The 24,752-nt window shown below is 45.0% G+C and overlaps 1 protein-coding gene across 7 annotated transcripts in view; it reads right to left on the bottom strand.

Moving 5' to 3' along the window:
• The window catches only part of COQ6 (coenzyme Q6, monooxygenase), a 102,819-nt gene that overhangs the window by 31,502 nt on the left and 46,565 nt on the right, over positions 1-24,752 (bottom strand). For all 7 annotated transcript variants that reach the window (XM_073586733.1, XM_073586723.1, XM_073586737.1 and 4 more), the window contains exons 6-11: positions 24,209-24,339; positions 18,828-18,935; positions 18,192-18,254; positions 15,524-15,631; positions 15,246-15,448; positions 15,056-15,171 (exon numbers count right to left, since the gene is read on the bottom strand). In XM_073586733.1, the coding sequence (XP_073442834.1) occupies positions 15,056-15,171; positions 15,246-15,448; positions 15,524-15,631; positions 18,192-18,254; positions 18,828-18,935; positions 24,209-24,339 (729 nt within the window). The remainder of the gene's footprint in view (positions 1-15,055; positions 15,172-15,245; positions 15,449-15,523; positions 15,632-18,191; positions 18,255-18,827; positions 18,936-24,208; positions 24,340-24,752) is intronic.

Here is a 24,752-nt window from a genome sequence, read left to right as displayed (position 1 = left end):
GGAGCAAGTTCAGAAAAGAGCGACCAGAATAGTGACTGGTCTGCAAACCCTGTCTTATGAGGAAAGGTTGCAGGATTTGGGAATGTTTAGTTTGCAAAAGAGAAGACTGAGAGGAGACTTAATAGCGGTCTACAAATATCTAAAGGGCTGTCACATTGTAGAAGGATCAACTTTATTCTCATTTGCACAAGGAAAGACTAGAAGCAATGGGATGAAACTGAATGGGAGGAGACACAGATTAGATATTAGAAAAAACTTTTTGACAGTTAGAGTGATCAATGAGTGGAACAGGCTGCCACGAGAAGTGGTGAGTTCTCCTTCAATGGAAGTCTTCAAACAGAGGCTGGACAGACATCTGACTGGGATGATTTAGCGAATCCTGCTTTGAGCAGGGGGTTGGACCAGATGGCCCAGGAGGTCCCTTCCAACTCTACGATTCTATGATTCCGGTATCAGAGGCATCCGTTTGTACCACAAACTCGCTGCAGAAGTCCGGAGTCACCAGTACGGGCTGAGAGCAAAGTGCCCGTTTTAGGCTATGGAAGGCTTCTTCAGCCGCTAAACTCCATTTAATCATGACGGAGTCTTTCCCTTTTGTAAGATCCGTCAGGGGGATAGCGATGGCTGCAAAATTGGGTATGAACCGGCGATAATAGCCGGCGATCCCCAGGAAGGCTTGCACCTGCTTCTTGTTGACAGGTTGTGGCCAGTCCTGAACCGCCTGAATCTTATCAACCTGGGGTTTAACAACACCCCTCCCAATTACATACCCCAAATACCGGGCTTCTTCTAGCCCGATGTGACATTTTTTGGGGATCGCGGTTAGACCTGCCTCCCACAGGTCGTCAATCACAGCTTGTACTTTCTGGAGATGAGTCTCCCAGTCCAAGCTGTAAATGACAATGTCGTCCAAATAGGCCGAAGCGTACTGCCTATGTGGCCTCAGGACTCGATCCATCAGTCTCTGGAAGGTCGCCGGTGCTCTGTGCAGTCCAAACGGCATATACACATACTGAAATAGACCTTCTGGGGTAGCAAATGCCGTCTTTTCTCTGGCAGCCTCCGCCAGAGGGATCTGCCAATACCCCTTTGTTAGGTCTAGGGTCGTAATATACCGGGCTTTTCCTAACCGATCTATTAACTCGTCGACCCGGGGCATAGGGTAGGCATCAAATTTTGAGACCGCATTCAGTTTCCTGAAGTCATTGCAGAACCGGATGGTGCCGTCCGGTTTAGGAATTAGCACAATCGGGCTGGACCAAGCACTGTGCGATTCCTCAATGACACCTATCTCTAACATTGCCTTCACTTCTCGGGAAACGGCTTCACGGCGCGCTTCCGGGATTCGGTAGGGCTTTACGTGAACTGTGACACCAGGTTCCGTTACGATGTCATGTTTCATTAGCGTAGTCTGCCCGGGTTTTTCTGAGAAAAACTTTTGGTTGTGAAGTAGAAACTGCCTGACCTCAGTCTTTTGCCGCTCCGAGAGAGTCTCTGCAACCCGTACCTCCGGTACGGAATGCGAGCAGATGGGACGGGCCAGCTCCGCTGACAAGGCAGACCGATCTTTCCAGGGTTTTATCAGATTTACATGATAAATCTGTTCAGGTTTCCGTTTACCTGCCTGGTATACTTTGTAGTTTACGTCCCAAACTCTTTCCTTAATCTCAAAGGGGCCCTGCCACTTTGCCAGGAACTTACTGTCCACCGTGGGGACCAGGATCAACACCCTATCTCCGGGTGCAAACGTACAGATCTTGGCGCCCCTATCATAGATTCTTTTTTGGGCTCCTTGAGCCTGCATCATGTGTTCTTTGACGAAAGGCATAACAGCCGCAATACGGTCCTGCATTTGTGTGACGTGATCTATCACCGTTTTAAACAGAGTGACCTGACCCTCCCAGGTTTCTTTTGCAACGTCTAACAGTCCGCGAGGACGTCGGGCGTACAATAACTCGAAAGGTGAGAATCCCGTGGAAGACTGGGGTACTTCCCTGATGGCAAAAAGCAAATAGGGAAGTAAATAGTCCCAGTTCTTCCCATCCTTGTCTATCACCTTTCTCAGCATCTGCTTCAGAGTTTTATTGAACCGTTTGACCAACCCGTCTGTTTGAGGGTGATACACGGATGTGCGTAATGGTTCGATTTGTAACAATCGGCAGAGCTCCTTCATTACCCTGGGCATAAAGGGGGTCCCCTGGTCTGTGAGTATCTGTTTTGGTATACCGACCCGACTAAACACATGCACCAGTTCCTTGACAATCGTCTTGGTGGCCGTGTTACGCAAAGGGATGGCCTCCGGGTAACGAGTGGCATAATCCAAGATGACCAGGATATGTTGGTGTCCACGTGCAGACCGTGGAAGGGGCCCAACTAAATCCATCCCAATCCTCTCAAACAGGACTTCAATAATAGGTAGGGGTACCAAAGGGCTACAGAACCGGGGCTTAGGTGCAGAGGCTTGGCAGTCAGGACAAGACTCACAATATACACGAATATCGTGATGCATGCCTGGCCAAACAAAAGAGTGTAATATCATTTCGGTGGTTTTCTGGACTCCCAGGTGACCTCCCATCACATGTCCGTGGGCCAGGTCCAGCACCTGCTGCCGGTAGGGTTTTGGCACGACTAATAGTGGCACCGTGTCTTCCCCCTTTTTCTCTATCTGATAGAGTAAATCATTCTCTAGAACCATGTAAGGATATGCCAACCTAGAGCCAGGTTCTACGGGTACCCCGTTTATCACTTTTACATTTGTCCTAGCCTGAGAAAGGGTAGGATCCTTTATTTGCTCGCTTTGGAAGTCATCTTTCTGAACTTCTAAATCCGTCAAACGGGGAGGTGGACGGCTGTCGGCCTTCTCCTCTTCCCCGGTCTCCTCCGTATCACCCGCCATGACTGAAAACGGGAACTGCAGGTCATTTCCAGCAGACTCTTCCCCCGAGTCTTCCGGGGAGACCTCTTCCAGGGGTTCTGAACCCTCACGCGCCCTGGGAGAAGAATCATGTACACTGTTACCCTGGGGTATCAACTGATTCTCCCACAATTGCCAGAAGTGGGGAAAATCCCGGCCCAGGATCACATCATGCAATAACGCCGGGACGAGTCCCACTTTATGTTGCACAGACCCATAGGAAGTAGTAATGCATATGACCGTGGTGAGGTACGAACAGGTGTCTCCATGCACAATGCACACACGTTACAGAAAATTTGTCTGATGGTCCAGTCGGGGCTAACACCAGACTGGCCTTCACCAGAGTCACCACACTTCCCGAGTCTAACAATGCCACCACTTTTTTGCCATCAACAGTTAAATCACACAAGTGTTTTTCCACATCCTTTTGACCGGCATTCACACTCACTACCCGTGCAACCATAGACATGTGGTTTTTAGAGTCTGTGACGTCGCACTGCATGGGTTCAGTAGTGACCGGACAGTTCGCAGCAATATGTCCCATCTCTTGGCAGCGGAAACACCTAACGGGCCCCTTGCTTAGACCATAGTTCGTTACTCTCGGCTTCGCAGTGCGGGCAGTCCCGTTTTCCTCCCCCACTGTCTTAGGGATTTTTCCATCTCCCCTACTCCCTGGAACAGTCTTACCGGTTCCACGTGGAGATCATGAAGAACGAGGTGGGGTAACGTCGTCTCGGAGTCCTTCCGCCACGGAGTAACGTTCAACCAGATCCACAAGTTGATCTGCCGTTGTAGGATTTCCATGGCTTACCCACTTCCTCAGGGCTGGCGGTAGAGCTCTCAGGTACTTGTCCATGACGACTCTGGATTATCTCTGGCACTGTCAACACCTCGGGTTGTAGCCACTTCTTCGTCACGTGGATCAGGTCGAACATCTGTGACCGCGGTGGTTATCCGGCTGATAAGTCCATTGATGCACTCTCTGTGCACGGACAGCGGTCGTCACTCCCAGCCGGGCCAAGATCTCGGCTTTCAGTTTGTCAAAGTCCTGCGCGGCTTCAGGCTCTAAGTCATAATATGCCTTTTGGGCCTCACCGGAAAGAAACGGGGCAATCAGGCCGGCCCATCGTGCCTTCGGCCATTTTTCTTGCACCGCCGTCCGTTCAAACGTGGTCAGGTATGCCTCGACGTCATCTTCGGTCGTCATCTTCTGCCAGTACCCACTCACGTGAATCACTCTCGACTCGGCTTCCAGGTTAAGCTCGGGTAAGCTTGCCAAGCGCTGCGCCACCTGCTGGAGAAGCGAACGATCAGTAACTGTCATGTCCACCAACTCCTTCAGCTGGGCCATCATCACCCGATTAGCTTCTTGCTGGACGGCGGTGGACTGTACCAGCGCTTTCACCACGTCCTCCATGCTCATGCTGGCAACGTGATGCCCGCGTTCTCCACCACAATGTGATAAAACACTCCGGGATCGCCTTTGCTGGGGTCAAAGGTCACGTGCATTCAGCATAAAACTCAGGCGCAGAGCTGGGATTCGGGTATAACTGACACTGGGTCAGGTTTATTAAAAGGTGAAAGCAATGCAAAAAGGAAATAAAACATAAAACAAATCCTTGCCTGTCCGGCACTAACTAAACAATGGACAACCTAACTACCAACTGGCGGGCTTCTCCCGTCCAGCCAAACCACAGTTGCAGTGGGCACTGCTTTCACTCACGTGTGTCTCTCACACAGACAGGCTCTCTGTGTTCCCAGGCTGAGACGCTCACACAACCACATGGCATCCTTTTATATCCACCTCCCATTATTCATTAGCAAGCAGGTGCGATACTGACCAGACTAGGCCACATAGGAAAGGAATCTGGGCGAGATATACCTGCCCTCATCCACTATTCCCACATGATTCATAGAATCATAGAGTTGGAAGGGACCTCCTGGGCCATCTGGTCCAACCCCCTGCTCAAAGCAGGATTCGCTAAATCATCCCAGTCAGATGTCTGTCCAGCCTCTGTTTGAAGACTTCCATTGAAGGAGAACTCACCACTTCTCGTGGCAGCCTGTTCCACTCATTGATCACTCTGTCAAAAAGTTTTTTCTAATATCTAATCTGTGTCTCTTCCCATTCAGTTTCATCCCATTGCTTCTAGTCTTTCCTTGTGCAAATGAGAATAAAGTTGATCCTTCTACAATGTGACAGCCCATTAGATATTTGTAGACAGCTATTAAGTCTCCTCTCAGTCTTCTCTTTTGCAAACTAAACATTCCCAAATCCTGCAACCTTTCCTCATAAGACAGGGTTTGCAGACCGGTCACCATTCTGGTCGCTCTTTTCTGAACTTGCTCCAGTTTGTTGATGTCTTTTTTAAAATGTGGTGCCCAAAACTGGACACAATATTCCAGATGAGGTCTGACCAAAGAGGAGTAGAGGGAAATAATGACTTCACGTGATCTAGACTGTATGCTTCTGTTAATACATCCTAGAATTGCATTTGCCTTTTTTGCTGCTGCATCACACTGTTGACTCATATTCAGTCTGTGATCTATTAGTATACCCAAGTCTTTTTCACATGTGCTGTCACTTAGCCCTATTCCTCCCATTCTATATATGCTTTTTTCATTTTTATTGCCCAGATGTAGTACTTTGCATTTCTCCCTGTTAAAAACCATTCTGTTAGTTGCTGCCCACTTCTCCAGTTTATTTAAATCTTTTTGAATCCTCTCTCTCTCCTCTCTAGTATTAGCTATCCCTCCTAGCTTTGTGTCATCAGCAAATTTAATCAGTTTACCCTCAATTCCTTCATCTAAATCGTTGATAAAGATGTTGAACAGTACAGGGCCCAGGACAGAGCCCTGTGGTACCCCACTTGAGACATTCTTCCAACTGGATGTGCAGCCATTTACGACCACTCTTTGGGTCCGATCACTAAGCCAGTTATGAATCCACCTAACAGTTGCCTTGTCCATTCCATACTTAGTCATTTTTTCAATAAGGATTGTATGAGAGACTTTGTCAAATGCTTTGCTGAAGTCAAGATATACTATATCTACAGCATTTCCTTGATCCACCCAATCAGTGATACCGTCATAGAAGGAAATTAAGTTAGTCTGACATGACTTATTAGTTACAAACCCATGCTGACTCTGTTTAATCACTTCATTCTTATCCAGGTATTGACATACATGTTGTTTAATAATTTGTTCAAAGATCTTTCCTGGTATAGAAGTCAGACTCACCGGCCTATAGTTGCCTGGGTCCACCTTCTTCCCCTTTTTGAAGATAGGAACAACATTTGCTCTTCTCCAGTCTTCTGGCACTTCTCCTGTTCTCCAAGAATTTTCAAAGATTATGGAGAGGGGTTCAAAAATTTCTTCTGCTATCTCCTTCAGTACTCTGGGGTGTAATTCATCTGGACCTGGAGACTTGAATTCATTTAGGTTAGCTAAGTGTTTCCTCACTATCTTTCTGTTTATAGATATCCTGGATTCTTCTATTCCCTTAATAGGACAGTGAATAACAGTTGATGTTGCATTTCCTTTCTGAGAGAAAACAGATGCAAAATAGGAATTTAAAAGTTCAGCCTTCTCAACATCCTGTCTTACCATTTCATAATTTTCATCCTGTAAAAATACTATAGCATCTTTGACTTTTCTTTTACTTTTGACATATCCCCAAAATCCTTTATTATTGCTTTTGACATCTCTTGCAAGCCTCAGTTCATTTTCAGCTTTAGCTAATCTGATTTGTGCCCTGCAGGTTCTGCAGACAGCATTATATTCTTCTTTAGATATGCCTCCCTCTATCCATTTTATAAACATTTTTTTCTTCCTTTTTAGCATGTGCTTAAGTTCTGTGTTCATCCATCCTGGTTTCCTTAAATGCTTCCTATTCTTCCCTCTTTTCGGAATTGTTAACAACTGTGCATTGAGAATTTCATTTTTCAAGATTTCCCATCCTTCCTGGACATTTTTGTCTTTAAGGATATCCAGCCATTGGATCCCTCCAATTCTCTTTCTGAATCCCTTAAAATCTGCCTTTCTGAAATCTAACCTTGACGTCTGAGTCTTCACAGGTCTTCCACCTCTAGTTATCCAAAATTCTAAAATAGCATGGTCGCTACCTCCTAGGGTCCCAGCCACTTTTACCTCCTCAACCATTTCCTCCCTGTTTATAAGGATTAGATCCAAGGTAGCAGTTCCCCTTGTTTTCTCCCTTACCTTTTGGACGATAAAGTTGTCAGCAACAGAGGATAAGAATTTCCTTGACCTGTTAGTTTTGCCTGAGAGAGATTCCCAACAAATGTCTGGATAGTTGAAATCTCCCATGACAACCATGTCATATTTTTTGGAGAACTTGGCCATCTGATGCATAAAGAGTTCATCTATATCTTCGGCTTGCACAGGCGGCCTGTAGTAAATGCCTACAATGGTGTCCTTTCCATTGTTCTGTCCTTGTATTCTTACCCAAACAGTTTCCACAGAACTCCCAGTCTCTGAAGCTTCAATCTCCGTGCAGATATACGCGTTTCGAACATACAATGCGACACCCCCTCCTCGTTTATCAAGTCTGTTTCTTGCAAATAAGTTGTATCCTTCTAGTCTTGTATTCCAATCATGTGTATTGTCCCACCAAGTTTCAGTGATTCCAATGACATCATATTTCTTTTCCTGTGTTAGTAGTTCCAATTCTCCTTGTTTGTTGCCCATGCTTTGTGCATTAGTATAGAAACATTTTAGTTTGTGATTGGTTTCTCTTTCTCCAATATTTTTATTAATTAGATTCTTTCGTCTTTGTTCTTCCTTTCCACTTCTAATAGCAGAGTTCTCAATAGCATTTGTCAGGTGTATGGCTTTTTCTGGTCTTTTGCTTCCCTTCCCATGTTGTTCTAGTTTAAAGCTCTCCTTACAAGTGTAGCAAGGCGACTTCCAAATACATGCTTTCCAGTCTTCGTAAGGTGCACCCCATCTCTAGCAAGTAGTCCATCGCATAAGTAGTTCACTCCGTGATCCAGAAATCCAAATCGTTGCTGACGGCACCATCGACGTAGCCAGTTGTTCACCTGCAGAATCTTATTCCACCTCCTTGTTCCATCGCCATCCACTGGGAGGATGGAAGAGAAGACCACCTGCGCTCCCAGTTCTTTCACTTTCTTGCCTAAGTCTTCAAAGTCTCTGCAGATGGTTTCCAGGTCGTTTCTTGCGGTGTCATTTGTCCCCACATGTAGTAGCAGGAATGGGTAGTCATCTGTAGGTCTGAAGAGTCCTGATAGCCTGTCAGACACATCTTTAATTTTTGCACCTGGAAGACAGCACATTTCTCTTGTAGTTATATCCGGTCTGCAGATAGCGGCCTCTGTTCCTCTCAGCAGGGAATCCCCCATGACCACCACTCTCCGTTTCTTCTTCACAACATTTTTCTTTCTCCATCCAGGAGGACTCTGAGGGCGTACAAGGTTGCTGTTTGTTGGCAGAGTCTTATCCTGATGTATTTCTTCATCGTTTTCCTGCGTGAGAGCCTGGTACTGGTTTCTGAGCAGTATGGGTGCTGACTGCCTCCTGATCCTCCTGCTTCTCTGGGTCACATGTCTCCATTCCTCTGTTTCTTCAGGTGCACTTCGAATTTCTTCTCTTTCTGTAACATGAAGAGATAATTCTGCTCTGTCCAAGAACTCTTCACCTTCCTTAATGATCTTCAACGTAGCTAACCTCTCTTCGAGATTTTGCAACTTTTCCTCCAACAGGGACACAAGCTTGCATTTGTGGCATGTGAAGTTTGGCTTTTCCACTGGTAAATCTGTGAACATGTAGCAAGAAATGCAGCTCACCAAATGGCTCCTGGCCTCTTCCATCTTGAGATTTCTTAAAAACGATGAAAGATGAGCCAAATTTCCGATTTCCTCTTTTCAGCTGTGATCGTTGAGCTCGCGGAGACTCTTCACTTATCCCAGAAGGCACTGGGAATATGCAAATGATCTCCTCAAGACTCTTCCCCTGGTTTTCCGATTTCCTCTTTTCAGCTGCAACGGCCAAAACCCAGTGATCGTTGAGCTCGCGGAGACTCTTCACTTATCCCAGAAGGCACTGGGAATATGCAAATGATCTCCTCAAGACTCTTCCCCTGGTTTTCCGATTTCCTCTTTTCAGCTGCAACGGCCAAAACCCAGTGATCGTTGAGCTCGCGGAGACTCTTCACTTATCCCAGAAGGCACTGGGAATATGCAAATGATCTCCTCAAGACTCTTCCCCTGGTTTTCCGATTTCCTCTTTTCAGCTGCAACGGCCAAAACCTAGTGATCGTTGAGCTCGCGAAGACTCTTCACTTATCCCAGAAGGCACTGGGAATATGCAAATGATCTCCTCAAGACTCTTCCCCTGGTTTTCCGATTTCCTCTTTTCAGCTGCAACGGCCAAAACCCAGTGATCGTTGAGCTCGCGGAGACTCTTCACTTATCCCAGAAGGCACTGGGAATATGCAAATGATCTCCTCAAGACTCTTCCCCTGGTTTTCCGATTTCCTCTTTTCAGCTGCAACGGCCAAAACCCAGTGATCGTTGAGCTCGCGAAGACTCTTCACTTATCCCAGAAGGCACTGGGAATATGCAAATGATCTCCTCAAGACTCTTCCCCTGGTTTTCCGATTTCCTCTTTTCAGCTGCAACGGCCAAAACCCAGTGATCGTTGAGCTCGCGGAGACTCTTCACTTATCCCAGAAGGCACTGGGAATATGCAAATGATCTCCTCAAGACTCTTCCCCTGGTTTTCCGATTTCCTCTTTTCAGCTGCAACGGCCAAAACCCAGTGATCGTTGAGCTCGCGGAGACTCTTCACTTATCCCAGAAGGCACTGGGAATATGCAAATGATCTCCTCAAGACTCTTCCCCTGGTATTCTCACAATACATATACACACACACATATATATATATATATATATATATATATATATATATATATATATATATATATAAATAAATAATCGATATTACATAGTGTATTACATGTTTACAATTTATTACAGTTTTTTGTGTTCTAAAGATGTATTTCAATAAACGTGTTCTATCTAAATATCTTGATTATTGTATCATAAAAATGATTTAATGTCTGATGTTCACATTGTACTAGAATACATTTTTCACTTAAATATAAGCAATATATGTGGGAGTCGGAGTCGGTGTAAGGGAAATTGAGGAGTCGGAGGTTTGGCTTACCGACTCCACAGCCCTGATCAGCTGGGGTGCATAGTCTTCCAGAGAACTAAGCAAGACAACCAGGTAGCAACGTCGGTAGAGGATAAGCTGTTCTTAGAGATAATGGACAAAGGGCTCATAAAAGATGAGACCAACAGCTGGGTCGCACCTCTTCCCTTCAAAACCCACAGACCACGTCTACCAAACAACAGAGATCAGGCATTCAAACGTTTCTCCTCTCTCAAACATAATCTGCAAAAGAAGCCAGAGATGAGAGATCACTGCTTCTCCTTCATGTCAAAGATATTTGAGAACTGCCATGCAGAACTATCTCCCACTCTCAAAGACTGTGAAGAATGCTGGTTACTACCCATGTTTGGAATATACCACCCGAAGAAACCAGGCCAGATTAGAGTGGTGTTCGACTCCAGTGCTAAGTTTGATTATGTCTCCCTGAATGATGTTCTACTGACAGGACCAGATCTCAATAACAAACTGCTGGGAGTACTTATGCGCTTCCGTAAGGATTCCATTGCCTTCATCGCGGACATCCAGCAAATGTTCCATTGTTTCCTTGTGAGAGAGAGAGAGACAGGAACTTCCTAAGATTCTTCTGGTACAGAGACAATGATCCTACTAAATAAGTCACAGAGTACCGCATGAGTGTGCACATCTTTGGCAATAGCCCTTCTCCTGCAGTCGCCATCTATGGACTCAAAAGGTCAGCTCAAGAAGGAGTATCAGAATATGGATCAGATGACTTGTATGTTGGTGACTGTCTGAAAGCCATGCCTTCAAATGAGACTGCCATCAGTCTTCTCAAGAGAGCCCAAGAGATGCTTGCTTGCTCTAACCTCAGTCTTCACAAAATACCCTCAAACAGCCAAGAACTCATGAAAGCATTCCCTTCACAAGACTTGTGTAACGGTCTCAGAGACCTGGACCTGGGGTCAGACCCCACACCAATGCAACGCAGCCTTGGGCTTCTCTGGAATCTACAGTCAGACATTTTTACCTTTCAGGTCAGCCAGGAAGAAAAGCCTTTCACACGCAGAGGTGTCCTGTCTACCATCAACAGCTTGTACGATCCCTAAGGCTATGTGCACACGGATTTTTTTGGCTCTGCGGATCTTGTAGTAAACACCGCAGATAAATCTGCGGTTTTACACCTCATAATGGATGAGGTGTGAAACTGCAGCGTTTCTGCACAAAGAATTGACATGCTGCGGATTGTAAACCGCGGAAAAATCCGCAGCATGTGCACTGCGTTTTCCAGTTTACCATTGAAAACAATGGTACTGTACAACGCACCTAAATCTGCTGCGGACCCGCAGCTGCAGAAACGCTGCGGATCCGCAGCAGAATCCACACCGTGTGCACATACCCTTATGTTTTGCAGCTCCTGTTACTATACAAGGCAAAGCCATACTAAGAGACTTAACCAAGGAGACTTCTAACTGGGATGCACCTCTGCCACCTGATAAGAGAACCCAGTGGGAAGCATGGAAGAACTCTTTAGCAGCGCTCTCCAACCTAAATGTGCCAAGGCCATACACCCCTGTACCGCCTACAGAGATACAGAGCCAAAGACTGTATGTATTTGCAGATGCTTCTGTCAAAGCAATTGCTGCTGTTGCCTATCTCAGAACTGTGGACTCCAAATGTCAGAGCCACATTGGATATGTCATGGGGAACGCCAAACTTGCTCCACAACCAGAGCACACCATACCGAGGTTAGAATTTTGTGCTGCAGTCTTAGCCGTTGAGTTAGCAGAGTTCATCACATCCGAGATGGATATCGACCTGACACAAGCCAAGTTCTACTCAGACAGCAAAGTAGTCGTGGGATACATCCACAATGAAACCAGGCGATTCTACGTTTATGTCAACAACAGAGTGCTACGAATTAGGAGATCAGTTCATCCAAAACAGTGGCATTACGTCCCCACGGACTAAAACCCTGCAGATCATGCAACTAGAGCAGTTCACGCAAGTCGACTAGAGAGCACAACATGGCTCTCAGAACCGAAACTATTGTACACTAAGGAGAGTTGTCCAGACACCTTTGAACTGAAAGGAGATGGACCTAAGACATTCTTCAGACCAGTGAATGAGCTGGTCCTATTGCTGCCCTCTGAGAATAAGAATGGTGACATACGTTTGATGTCAGACGGGGAGTGTTCTGTCTCCGACATAAGCAATGACTCATAATTACCTGTTCTGATAACATACAATGATTGCTGTATGTATATAATGCTCAGCTTACCACACATTTAATGTTTATTGTTTCTCACTCCATCTAGTGGCCAAAAGTTATAACTGCATGATATTAGGCATTGCATTTCCTGTATTATTTCCCTCCAATTCCTAATGTATTCTGGGTAACTTTGCAAGGGATCATGGTATATCCCAGCCCCCTTTCTCTCTTCAGTCGGCCATTTCTTTCAAGTCTGCATATTGGAAGCACCTCATCGCTCTGTTTCCCCTTGTGTTAGTATGGGTGGTATGTAATCATTCTCTCTGTATATTCTGCCTTATATTAGCTAGCTTAGTTACAACCCCTGCTCAGCTAGTAGTTCAGATTGTATGTTACGTATAATGTATATTTCCATGAACCCAATACTGATCCTATGTATGTTTCTGTTTGCAGTTTTACCATACACATCTATACCTACGTTCAATAAACCACAGATTCAACTACAGTCTCCCTTATTGGACCCCGGTATAGCGGTTTAGCTGCTTGGTAAGCTATATGAATCCCATTCATTTAGTGAGGACAGTGCAGGGTACATTATCCTGTACGTAGGACTATGTATAATAGCCCCACATAGTCCTTCTGTATAATGGGTCCACAGTCATCCATACAGTGTAATGTGCTCACATAAAAAATAAATACGCTCCTCTCCCCGGGCCCTCACTGCTCCGGTGTCAGAATCAAGCACTCTGAACTTCTGCACTGTTTGTCACTGCAGGCGTAGAATGATGGCGAAGGGTGCGCCAGCTGATGGCTCCCTTTTACATCATTACTTTCAACTGTATAGGCATACAGGATGACATGTGTGCTCTAGAAGCTACGAGGACCACCAATTGTAAGCACCTATGCCTCCAGGGCAAGTTGGGTGGCGATTATTGTGGATGAGACCTGCTATATTCAGGACAAAGACATGAACAAAAATAGAGAATTCATATAATATTGCAGAACATGAAGACAAGATTGCTCTCGTTTTGGCCTCTTCCAAAACCATGAGAAACCAGTACTTAACAGCTAAGATGAACAGCACGAAACCCATCACTCTCTATAAAGAGGCTGAATCTGTATCGCATTTTCTCCAAGGAATAGAGCAGCCAAGAAACAGCGGCTCAAACGAGGCAATAGACCACAGCCAAATGTGGCGCAAAAATGTCCTGAAAACACTTCATGGCCACTTCTCCAAATTAGGACCCCAGTTACATGTTAGTTTGTCACTCAGCTATCAAAAAATAAAGTGCATCTTTGATGACTACTTTGAAAACCTTTCTAAGGAAGAAGTACCAGACTTGATAGATCCCGGGCTAAACCCATTTCAGCTCCCAGGTGAATGAGAAGAGTGGGAGATCCTAAGCTTTGATATCACAGAGGAGGGGGTCCGTAGGGCAACTTTTACACCCCACAATGGGAAATCCGCACCGCAGTTCATTGGGTGGCTCACAGTAAACTGCCGGTGGGAATGCAATGTTAGTGAATGGCGGTAACCTCTAAGACGTCACAGCTCGTCACTGAAGCTGTGCTCGTGGCAGCTCATTGTCTTCTGGTTTTCAGCCTGTACGGTTGCATCAGAAGTCACACAGATGAATTATGACGTGGGACAGTATGGATTATCTTCATGTTGGGCAAGTGAGGGATATGGTTGTTTCTTTTTTTTTTACAGGGGACATGGGCTTCAATGGATTAGGCGTAAAGGTGAGTATAATTTTGTTTTTTATTTTTCAATAAATGTGTAACATAGGGTGTTTTCTTTTATTTCAAATAAAGGATTTTATTATTGCTAATCCCTGGGCTTGATGTCACCTAATACAAAGGAGACATCAACCTCACAAATATTACACCACTTGCCACCGCCACAGGCCATGTGGGAAGTGAGAGGCTAAGTACCAGACTTGACACATTTAATGGATGCGCCATTTCTGGGGCCCTTGATATTTGTAGCCTGAGGGATGGGTGGGGCAATATCTCTGGCCTCTTACCAGGTTATTAATATCAGTCGACAGCTGTCTGTATAGACTTTGCTGGTCTTAATTTATAAGGGCACCTTGCATCATTTTTTTTCTGGGGTCCCCCATAAATTCACCAGCAAAAGCTAAGCAAACAGCTGTGAGCTGTTATTAATAGCCTGGAAACCTTATGGGATATTGTCCTTTGTCCAAGATTATTAACATCAGTCTCCAGCTGTGGGCTTTCCCTCTGCTGGTTATGTTAATAACATGGGAACGCAGACCATTTTTTTTTATTTAATTCTTTATGTTATACAGAACGTACACACTGGGTGCTGAATACAACTCCCATCATTGTCACTTTGTCGCGCTGATCTCAGGGAGTCCAGGCGACAATGATGACAGCTGCCTCCAGCAGCCGGTTACTTGGATCAGCGCGAACAGTACCGCTTCTTCCCAGACGTCAGTTGGTGTCACACACATGAAACGGATACATGGAATCTCACATACGTACATACTGATGGCACATGGACACAAGAGTACTAGTTTTCCTGTACTGGAATCACCAGGATGTGTGAAGGAGGCCTTAGACAAAGTTTAGGAATGCATGAAAGCACAAAAATACTGACTGGACCTGTCAGTAAAGGGTTAATATTCGGTGTGCAGTGAGCGGTGGAGCACTCGCACGGTTTGGCTGTAAGGGGGTTGGATGAATCGTACATCTTGACATTTCACTACTGAGAGTTACTTTTAATAACTCACCGAGGTCCACACCATCAAATGCCGCTCTGCTCAGATGATGAACCAGACTGGCCACATCTCCAAAGCCCATATTAACCCCTTGACCGGCAAGAGGGTGCACTCTGTGGGCAGCGTCTCTGCAGAAACAGAAATCAGCACTTAGCTCCAACATGATAGCACGGCCATCCCTAATGCCTTAATTTCATCTCACCCAATTAGGGCCACGCGCTGGCGAATGTATTCTGTAGCATGGGCAAGACCTAGAGGGAAAGCTGCCCTGCTCTTGTCCCCGAGGTGGGAAACGCTGGGAGGAAGCTGTCGGCTAGAAGAACCAGATGGCCTTAGGAAGGACACAGCGGATCGCAGCAGAGATCCAGCAGAAGAGATGAAGTCTGAATGGTGCTCACTGCTCCACTAAGAAAAGACAGAGGCAATAAAGCCGGCGTCATCAGTGCTAGACGCCAAATACAGGGGGGAAAAGCCACGTACAAAAGCCGAATTCACTGCATCAACAAAACGTCCATCATCCATGCTGAAAAGCACAGAGGCGTGCTCTGGAGAGGTAGACCACACCAACGAACTCCACGTGTCTGACAGCTGTAAGAGAAACACAATGCAATCAGCGGACAGGAGACCACCCAGATTGCCTGCCCTCCCACAACAAACGTGTCATGTATCCAGAGGAAAGGTGATAGACGATTAATGCAAGAGACCTCAGCGACCATGAGAGAAAGAGCCTCCTGTGTGCAGAGGTAACAAATATTGCTCCATTCACTGTCTATAGGACTGGTTGGCACACAGTCACTAGTGCTCCATTCACAGTCTATAGCAGTGGTTGTCATAGTCACTAGTGCTTCATTCACTGTCTATAGGACTGGTTGTCTCAGTCACTAGTTCTCCATTCACTGTCTATAGGACTGGTTGTCTCACAGTCACTAGTGCTCTATTCATTGTAGGACAGGTCGTCTCACAGTCACTGTCTATAGGACTGGTTGGCACAGTCACTAGTGCTCCATTCACAGTCTATAGCAGTGGTTGTCATACAGTCACTAGTGCTTCATTCACTGTCTATAGGACTGGTTGTCTCACAGTCACTAGTGCTCCATTCACTGTCTATAGGACTGGTTGTCTCACAGTCACTAGTGCTCTATTCATTGTAGGACTGGTCGTCTCACAGTCACTGTCTATAGGACTGGTTGTTACGCAGTCATTATTGCTCCATTCACCGTCTATAGGGCTGGCTGTCACACATTCACTAGTGCTCCATTCACTGTTTATAGTACTGGTGGTATCACAGTCACTGTCTATAGGACTGGTTGTCACACATTCACTAGCGCTCCATTCACTCTCTATAGGACTGGTTGTCTCACAGCCATTAGTGCTCCTTTCACTGTCTATAAGACTGGTGGTCTCATACAGTCCCTAGTGCTCCATTCACTGTGTATAGGACTGGTTGTCTCACAGTCCCTAGTGCTCCATTCACTGTCTATAGGACTGGTTATCTCACAGTCACTGTCTATAGGACTGGTGGTCTCACAGTCAATAGTGCTCCATTCACTGTCTATAGGACTGGTTGTCTCACAGTCCCTAGTGCTCCATTCCACTGTCTATAGGATTGGCTGTCTCACAGTCACTAGTGCTCCAGTCACTGTTTATAGGACTGGTTGTCTCACAGTCACTAGTGCTCCATTCACACAGTAATGAGGTAAAATTTAGTGTGCACACTGTCGAGGAGCGAGGTGCTAGTGGAACGGGCTGTATAGCCCACGTCTATAGAAGTTCAAACTTCACCACACACGCTTTAGTTTATGGTGCAAAAATATATTTTTATTCAAGTCCATGAAGAGTGAAAATATAAATGGGAGCAGGTTAATAATGGTGCAGAAAGCGACTATGCATTACACGACGTTCTGACCCATCCCGGGTCTTAACCTTTTAAGATTTCTTTATTAAATTGACAGTAATAGTGCTGTATCGCTGATTGGGTAAGGTTTAAGCATACAGGACCAGCAGGTCAAGCTACAACCCTTACCCTAGCAACAATACAGCACTATTACTGTCAATTTAAAAAGGAAATCTTAAATGATTAAGCTCCGGAATGGGTCAGAACGTTGTATAATGCTTTTTGTAACATTATTGACCTGCTCCTATTTATATTTTCACTATTCATGAACTTGAATAAAACATCTTTTTGCACCATAAACTAAAGAGTGTGGGGTGAATTTTAAACTTCCATTCACACAGTAGACTTTAGGTCCACATCTTCAAGATCAGTGTGGTTTTGGCAGTTGGATCCAAGGCAGAAATACACTTTTCTATGCTGTGTACATCCTAAGATTCTGGTGATTAATGTAACAACACCAGAATGTCCCCAATGGAGGGAGAAGTGTACAATAGGGTAAACCCCTAATATAGCAATAGGTGTAACTCACCGGGGGGCGGTGGGGGACTGGGGTAGGGGGGGGTGTGAAGACCACCCCAGGAGAGACACATTGGCTAATAAAGAACCTTCAAGGAATATTGCAGCAAGAGAAGTCTTTTCCAGCAGCGCAGCCAATTTTTATTCTAATTGTAAATTTTTATTGAAATATTTTCATGTTTCACAGAACATACATTTTTCAGAAAAGAAATACAAAAGGCGAATATATGAACATATAACAAGGCTGTAATGAAAAAGAGTTAAATATTAAATGTGTATTGGATATTATTCAGAAATCCTAATTTACTTTATTATTTTTATCAATCTGAAAAGAGGTGGGGGACAAACAAGATGTAGATGGAAAGAGCAATGAGTGGGCCAGTAGAGACCATTCACAAATTCAGGGGTACCCAGAAAGTATCCCAAGGGGATCAGATGAGATTACATTTCTCAACCCTATTTTCATTCATAGGTGACATTCATGATTTCTAATGCCTCTGATCCTAGTATATGGGTCTGGTACAGACGGGGGGGGGGGGGGGGGGGGAGTTTGCTTCCAATGCAATGTGATCAAACATCTTGCAGCTGAGTACAGACAATTTTAAACGTGACTTTCATCCTAGTTGGTGGGTGGTCACACTACTAGCCAAGGTGATTAAACTCCAGTTTAAGGGTCAAAAGTCAAACTATTAGCCGAACTCTGATGAAAAGATCATGGATACAGTGGGCAATAGTTACCGGTAACATGGCGATGGGTCCAGTAGGAAGGAATCTCTGCCAGGACACGTTGTTCTCAGTAGACTACGAGATAAAATGATGAAAAGTGAATGTTACACTGTATGAGCATGGTAGCCTGGTCAAGGTGACAGCACAGGCGTACAGGGTGCTCCCGCCAGGTGACAGCGCGGGCGTGCAGGGTGCACCTGCCAGGTGACAGCGTGGGCGTGCGGGTTGCTTATGCCAGGTGACAGGGCGGGCGTGCAGGTTGCTCCCGCCAGGTGACAGCGCGGGCGTGCAGGGTGCTCCTGCCAGATGACAGCGCGGGCGTGCAGGGTGCTCCTGCCAGATGACAGCGCGGGCGTGCAGGGTGCTCCTGCCAGGTGACAGCGCGGGCGTGCAGGGTGCTCCTGCCAGGTCGCAACATGGGTGCATGCCCAGGGTTCCTGTGGGAGATAAAGGCAGCCTGAACTTGTGACAAATGAGGAGCCTTATCCTCTGCACAGTCTGGTTCCCCACCCGCTGCTGCCTGTGCGGTTCACACCTACACATCATCAGCACCACACAGTCCAGGCAGCCTCAGCACTCACCAGTTCTGGAGTCAGCTTATTTTACAATTTGAATCCACCACCAGACAGCAGATTTTCCACTACTCACCTCAGATAACTGCAGGGTGGCAACCACAGCCATGTGATTGTAGTTCCACTGAATAGTCTTCATTCCTCCTGATCTGCGGACCATGGAGTTCTGGCCATCTGCACCAATCTGAAAGAGACAAGTTTTAGGGCGCTCAGATGCAGTCAGGACTGCTATAAAGAGCCCTCCAAAAAAGTCAATGCAAAACGTGTGTTGGGGCTTGACCAGCACACATAGGCGACTGTGCACTTTATGGGTGACGATTATGCACAGATACTGTATTGCTACTACTTGTTCCCTCAGCATCATCTGCCCTTGGTATGTTGCTGCCTTTTGGCCACACATACAGTGGGGAAAAAGTCTTTAGTCCTCCACCAATTGTGCAAGTTCTCCCACTTAAAAAGATGAGAGAGGCCTATAATTGACATCATAGGTAGACCACAACTATGAGAGTCAAAATGAGAAACAAATCCAGAAAAATCACCTTGTCTGATTTTGGCAAGATTTATTTTGCAAATTATCGTGGAAAATAAGTATTTTATTTGGTCACCTAAAAACATGCAAGATTTCTGGCACTCACAGACTTGTAACTTCCTCTTTAAGAGGCTCCTCTGTCCTCCACTCATTACCTGTAGTAATGGCACCTGTTTGAAGTTGTTATCCAGTATAAAAGACACCTGTCCACAACCTCAAACAGTCACACTCCAAACTTCACTATAATGAAGACCAAAGAGCTGTCTAAGGATACCAGAAACAAAATTGTAGCCCTGCACCAGGCTGGGAAGACTGAATCTGCAATAGGCAAGCAGCTTGGTGTGATGAAATCAGCTGTGCAAGTAATAATAAGATCTCACCCCGTGGGGTCAAAATGATCACAAGAATGATGAGCAAAATCCCAGAACCACAAGGGGGACCTAGTGAATGACCTGCATAGAGCTGGGACCACCGTAACAAAGGCTACCATTACTAACACACTAAGCCGCCAGGGACTTAGATCCTGCAGTGCCAGACGTATCCGCCTGCTTTAGCCAGTACATGTCTGGGCCTGTCTGACGTTTGCTAGAGAGCATTTGGATTATCCAGAAGAGTATTGGGAGAATGTCATATGGTCTGATGAAGCCAAAGTAGAACTGTTTGGTAGAAACAAAACTTGTTGTGTTTGGAGGAGACAGAATGCTGAGTTGTATCCAAAGAACACCATACCTACTGTAAAGCATGGGGGGGTCAATATCATGCTTTGGGGCTGTTTCTCTGCAAAGGGACCAGGACAACTGATCTGTGTACATGAAAGAATGAATGGGGCCATGTATCATGAGATTTTGAGTGCAAACCTCCATCAGCAAGGGCACTGAAGATGAAATGAGGATGGGTATTTTAGCTTGATAATGATCCCAAGCACACCGCCAGGGCAACGAAGGAGTGGCTTCGTAAGAAGCATATGAAGGTCCTGTAGTGGCCTAGCCAGTCTGAAGATCTCAACCCCATAGAAAACCTTTGGAGGGATTTGAAAGTCCCTGTTGCCCAGTGACATGTCCAAAACATCACTGATCCAGAGGAGATCTGCATGGAGGAATGGGCCAACATACCACCAACAGTGTGTGCCAACCTTGTGAATACTTTCAGAAAACGTTTGACCTCTGTCATTGCCAACAAAGGATATATAACAAAATATTTTGTTAATGAGCAAATGCTTATTTTCATCATAATTTGAAAAATAAATCTTGCCAAATCAGACAAGGTGATTTTCTGGATTTGGTTTCTCAATTTGAAGCTCATAGTTGTGGTCTGCCTATGATGTCTATTATTGGCTGACTAAATACTTTTTTTCCACACTGTATATCCCTCTTTACCACAGCATGTCAACCACTTGGCATCCATCTCTGCACACACGTACAATTGTAGATCAGATTCTTTACCACCATTTCAGTGTACTTCTATATTGGGATGCCTTTGAGTTCACAAGGGATGATTGGACTGCTCCCCCCCAGGGATCAGTCTTCTGCTATCCACTGTGATTTGTATCAGACCACGTGGCACATAAAGCCATATATACATACAGGTGCGTCTCACAAAATTAGAGTAATATCAAAAAGTTAATTTTAATTCTTTAATACAAAAAGTGAAACTCATAGTATATATAGGTCATTAAACAGAGTGATCTATTTCAAGTGTATATTACTATTATTGTTGATGATGACTTACAGCCAATGAAAACCCAAAAGTCATTATCTCACTAAATTAGAATACTTTATAACATCAGCTTGAAAAATGATTTTAAAATCCGAACTGTTGGCCTACTGAAATGTATGTTCAGTAAATGCACACAATACTTGGTCGGGGCTCCTTTTGCATCAATAACTGCATCAATGCTTCGTTATCAGCCTTCAGCTCATCTGCAATGTTGGATCTGGTGTCTCATCTTCCTCTTGACAATATCCCATAGATTCTCTACGGGGTTAAGGTCAGACGAGTTTGCTGCCAATCAAGCAGAGTGATACTGTTGTTTTTAAACCAGGTATTGTTACTTTTGGCAGTGTGGACAGGTGCCACGTCCTGCTGTCGGCAGAGGGAAACATGAAGTGCTCTAAAATTTCCTGGTAGATGACTGCGCTGACTTTGGTCTTGATAAAGCACAGTGGACCTACACCAGCAGATGACATGCCTCCCCAAACCATCAATGACTGTGGAAACTTCACACTAGACCTCAAGCAGCTTGGATTGTGGCCTCTCCACTCTTCCTCCAGACTCTGGGACCTTGATTTCCAAATGAAATGCAAAATTTACTTTAATCAGAAAACAACACCTTGGACCACTGAGCAACAGTCCAGTTCTTTTTCTCCTTGGCCCAGGTAGGACGCTTCTAGCGTTGTCTATTGGACTCCAGCAGCAGTCCACTCCTTGTGAATCTCCAACAAATATTTGAATGGCCTTTTCTTAACAATCCTTTCAAGGCTGCGGTTATCCCGGTTGCTTGTGCACCTTTTTCTACCACACACTTTCCTTCCACTCTTCTTTCCATTAATATGCTGTGAACATAGCAATGACCTTTTGTGGCTTACCCTCCTTGTGGACTGTGTCAATGACTGCCTTCTGGACATCTGTCAAGTCAGCAGTCTTCCCCATGATTGTGGAGCCTGCTAAAACAGACTAAGGGACCTTTTTTAATGCTCAGGAAGCTTTTACAGGTGTTTTTTGTTAATTAAATTACTTAGATCATGATTTTTGGGTTTTCATGGGTTGTAAGCCATAATCATCAACATTAACAGAAATAAAAACTTAAAATAGATCACTCTGTTTGTAATGACTCTATATAAGAGTTTCTCTATTTGTATTGAAGAACTGAAATAAATTAACTTTTTGATTATATTCTAATTTTGTGAGAAGCACCTGTATACAGTGGGTACAGAAAGCATTCAGACCCCTTAAAATTTTTCACTGTTTCATTGCAGCCATTTGGTAAATTCAAAAATGTTCATTTTTTTTTCATTAATGTACCCTCTGCACCCCATCTTGACTGAAAAAAAACAGAAATGTAGAAATTTTTGCAAAATTTATTGAATAAGAAAAACTGGAATATTTCATAGTCATAAGTATTTAGACCCTTTGCTCAGTATTGAGTAGAAGCACTCTTTTGAGCTAGTACAGCCATTAGTCTTCTTGGGAATGATGCAACAAGTTTTTCACACCTGGATTTGGGGATCCGCTACCAATTTTCCTTGCAGATCCTCTCCAGTTCCATCAGATTGGATGGTGAACATTGGTGGACAGCCATTTTCAGGTCTTTCCAGAGATGATCAATTGGGTTTAGGTCAGGGCTCTGGCTGGGCCAGTCAAGAATGGTCACAGAGTTGTTCTGAAAACACTCCTTTGTTATTTTAGCTGTGTGCTTAGGGTCATTGTCTCGTTGGAAGGTTGACCTTTGGCCAAGTCTGAGGTCCAGAGCACTCTGGAAGAGGTTTTCATCCAGGATAACTCTGTACTTGGCCAAATTCTTGTTTCCTTCAATTGCAACCAGTCATCCTGTCCCCTGAAAAACACCCCCATAGCATGATGCTGCCACCACGTTTCACTGTTGGGATTGTATTGGGCAGGTGATGAGCAGTGCCTGGTTTTCTCCACACATACCGCTTAGAATTATCACCAAAAAGTTCTTTGTCTCATCAGACCAGAGAATCTTATTTCTCATAGTCTGGGAGTCCTTCATGTGTTTTAGCAAACTCTATGCGGGCTTTCATATGTCTTGCACTGAGGAAAGGCTTCCGTCGGGCCACTCTGCCATAAAGTCCCGACTGCTGGAGGGCTGCTGTCATAGTTGAGTTTGTGGAACTTTCTCCCACGTCCCTACTGCATTTGTGGAGCTCAGCCACAGTGATCTTGGGGTTCTTCCTTACCTCTCTCACAAAGGCTCTTCTCCCTCGATTGCTCAGTTTGCCTGGACAGCCAGGTCTAGGAAGACTTCTGGTGGTCCCAAACTTCTTCCATTTAAGGATTATAGAGGCCACTGTGCTCTTAGGAATCTTGAGTACGGCAGAAATTCTTTTGTAACCTTGGCCAGATGTGTGCCTTGCCACAATTCTGTCTCTGAGCTCCTTGGGGAGTTCCTTTGACCTCATGATTCTCATTTGGTCTGACATGCACTGTGAGGTCTTATATAGACAGGTGTGTGCCTTTACAAATCAAGTCCTATCAGTTTAATTAAACACAGCTGGTCTCCAATGAAGGAGTAGAACCATCTCAAGGAGATATTTCAGTTTATCTTTTTAATAAATTTGCAACAATTTCTACATTTCTGTTTTTTTTCAGTCAAGATGGGGTGCAGAGTGTACATTAATGAGAAAAAAATGAACGTTTTTTGAATTTACGCAATGGCTGCAATGAAACAAAGAGTGAAACATTTAAAGGGATCTGAATACTTTAAATACCCACTGTATATACGTCACATGTGATGACTGGACAGCTCCCCCAGGGATCAGTTTTCTGTTATCCACTGTGATTTGTATCGGACAGTGTGGCATATAAAGCCATATATACATATGTATTCTCCTTACCACCATTTGTTGTCACACATCTCGTGTCTTCACCATTCTCCTTCATACTGGTTACTGTTATTATGACACGTTCACTTTTTAACATGTTCAATAACATTTATATTTTTTATATGAATTAGGTCTTATACTTTTTGGGGTATATAGGCTCCATTTTTTTCTTCAGTATTGTCCCCCCTGCTAGAAAGAGCGCAGCATTGTAAAAAACACAAGGGCAGTGTGGTCAGCCATACAACCCCCTGATATAGAAGAAAGAGGACGGGTCTGTGCCGAAAGCAGACGACCTGCATAATAAGACACAGGAAAATGCTTCAGAAAGAGCTCAGGAGCATAATAATGGGGCTGGTGGGTCCTCACCAGCAGCCTTGTGTGCAGATGTCTGCCATCTGCAAGCTGTATCTCCAAAAATGGGCTGACCTCTCCACTGCTGTCAGGTGCTGGCCAGGTGCAGCGTACGGCTCTGCTCCGGTACTGAACTTCCACACTATCTGCAATACAAAGACCCCATTATTCTGCAGCGTCCATCACAGAGAAAGGGACGGCGCACACTCTGTGACCAGGGAAAGATACTCCAACTCACAGGCTGGAAACCAGATCCATGTAATGAGGGAAAGTGAGAGGAGCATGCATACAGCAAGACGAGGGCGGCTGCACTGATCATGGGTGACGGCCTGGATCATCATTGGACCGACAGCAAAGAGTGGACAGGCAGGAGGAACAAACCTTCTCTGTACAGGTGCTACAATATGCTGGGGAAGATGATGTCTCCTAAGGTACACAGCCCATCTCTAGGACCGCATGGCACAATGGATATGCCACATCAACAATAATCTGACAACAACATCATCCAGGCAAATATCTATAATGGGGAAATAATTATTTCAGTGGGATGACAGGGACT

The sequence above is a fragment of the Dendrobates tinctorius genome, unplaced genomic scaffold (assembly GCF_039654945.1).
Source record: "Dendrobates tinctorius isolate UK_male_01 unplaced genomic scaffold, ASM3965494v1 ptg000010l, whole genome shotgun sequence".
Classification (NCBI taxonomy): domain Eukaryota; kingdom Metazoa; phylum Chordata; class Amphibia; order Anura; family Dendrobatidae; genus Dendrobates; species Dendrobates tinctorius.
This window is presented reverse-complemented; position numbering and strand designations above follow the sequence as displayed.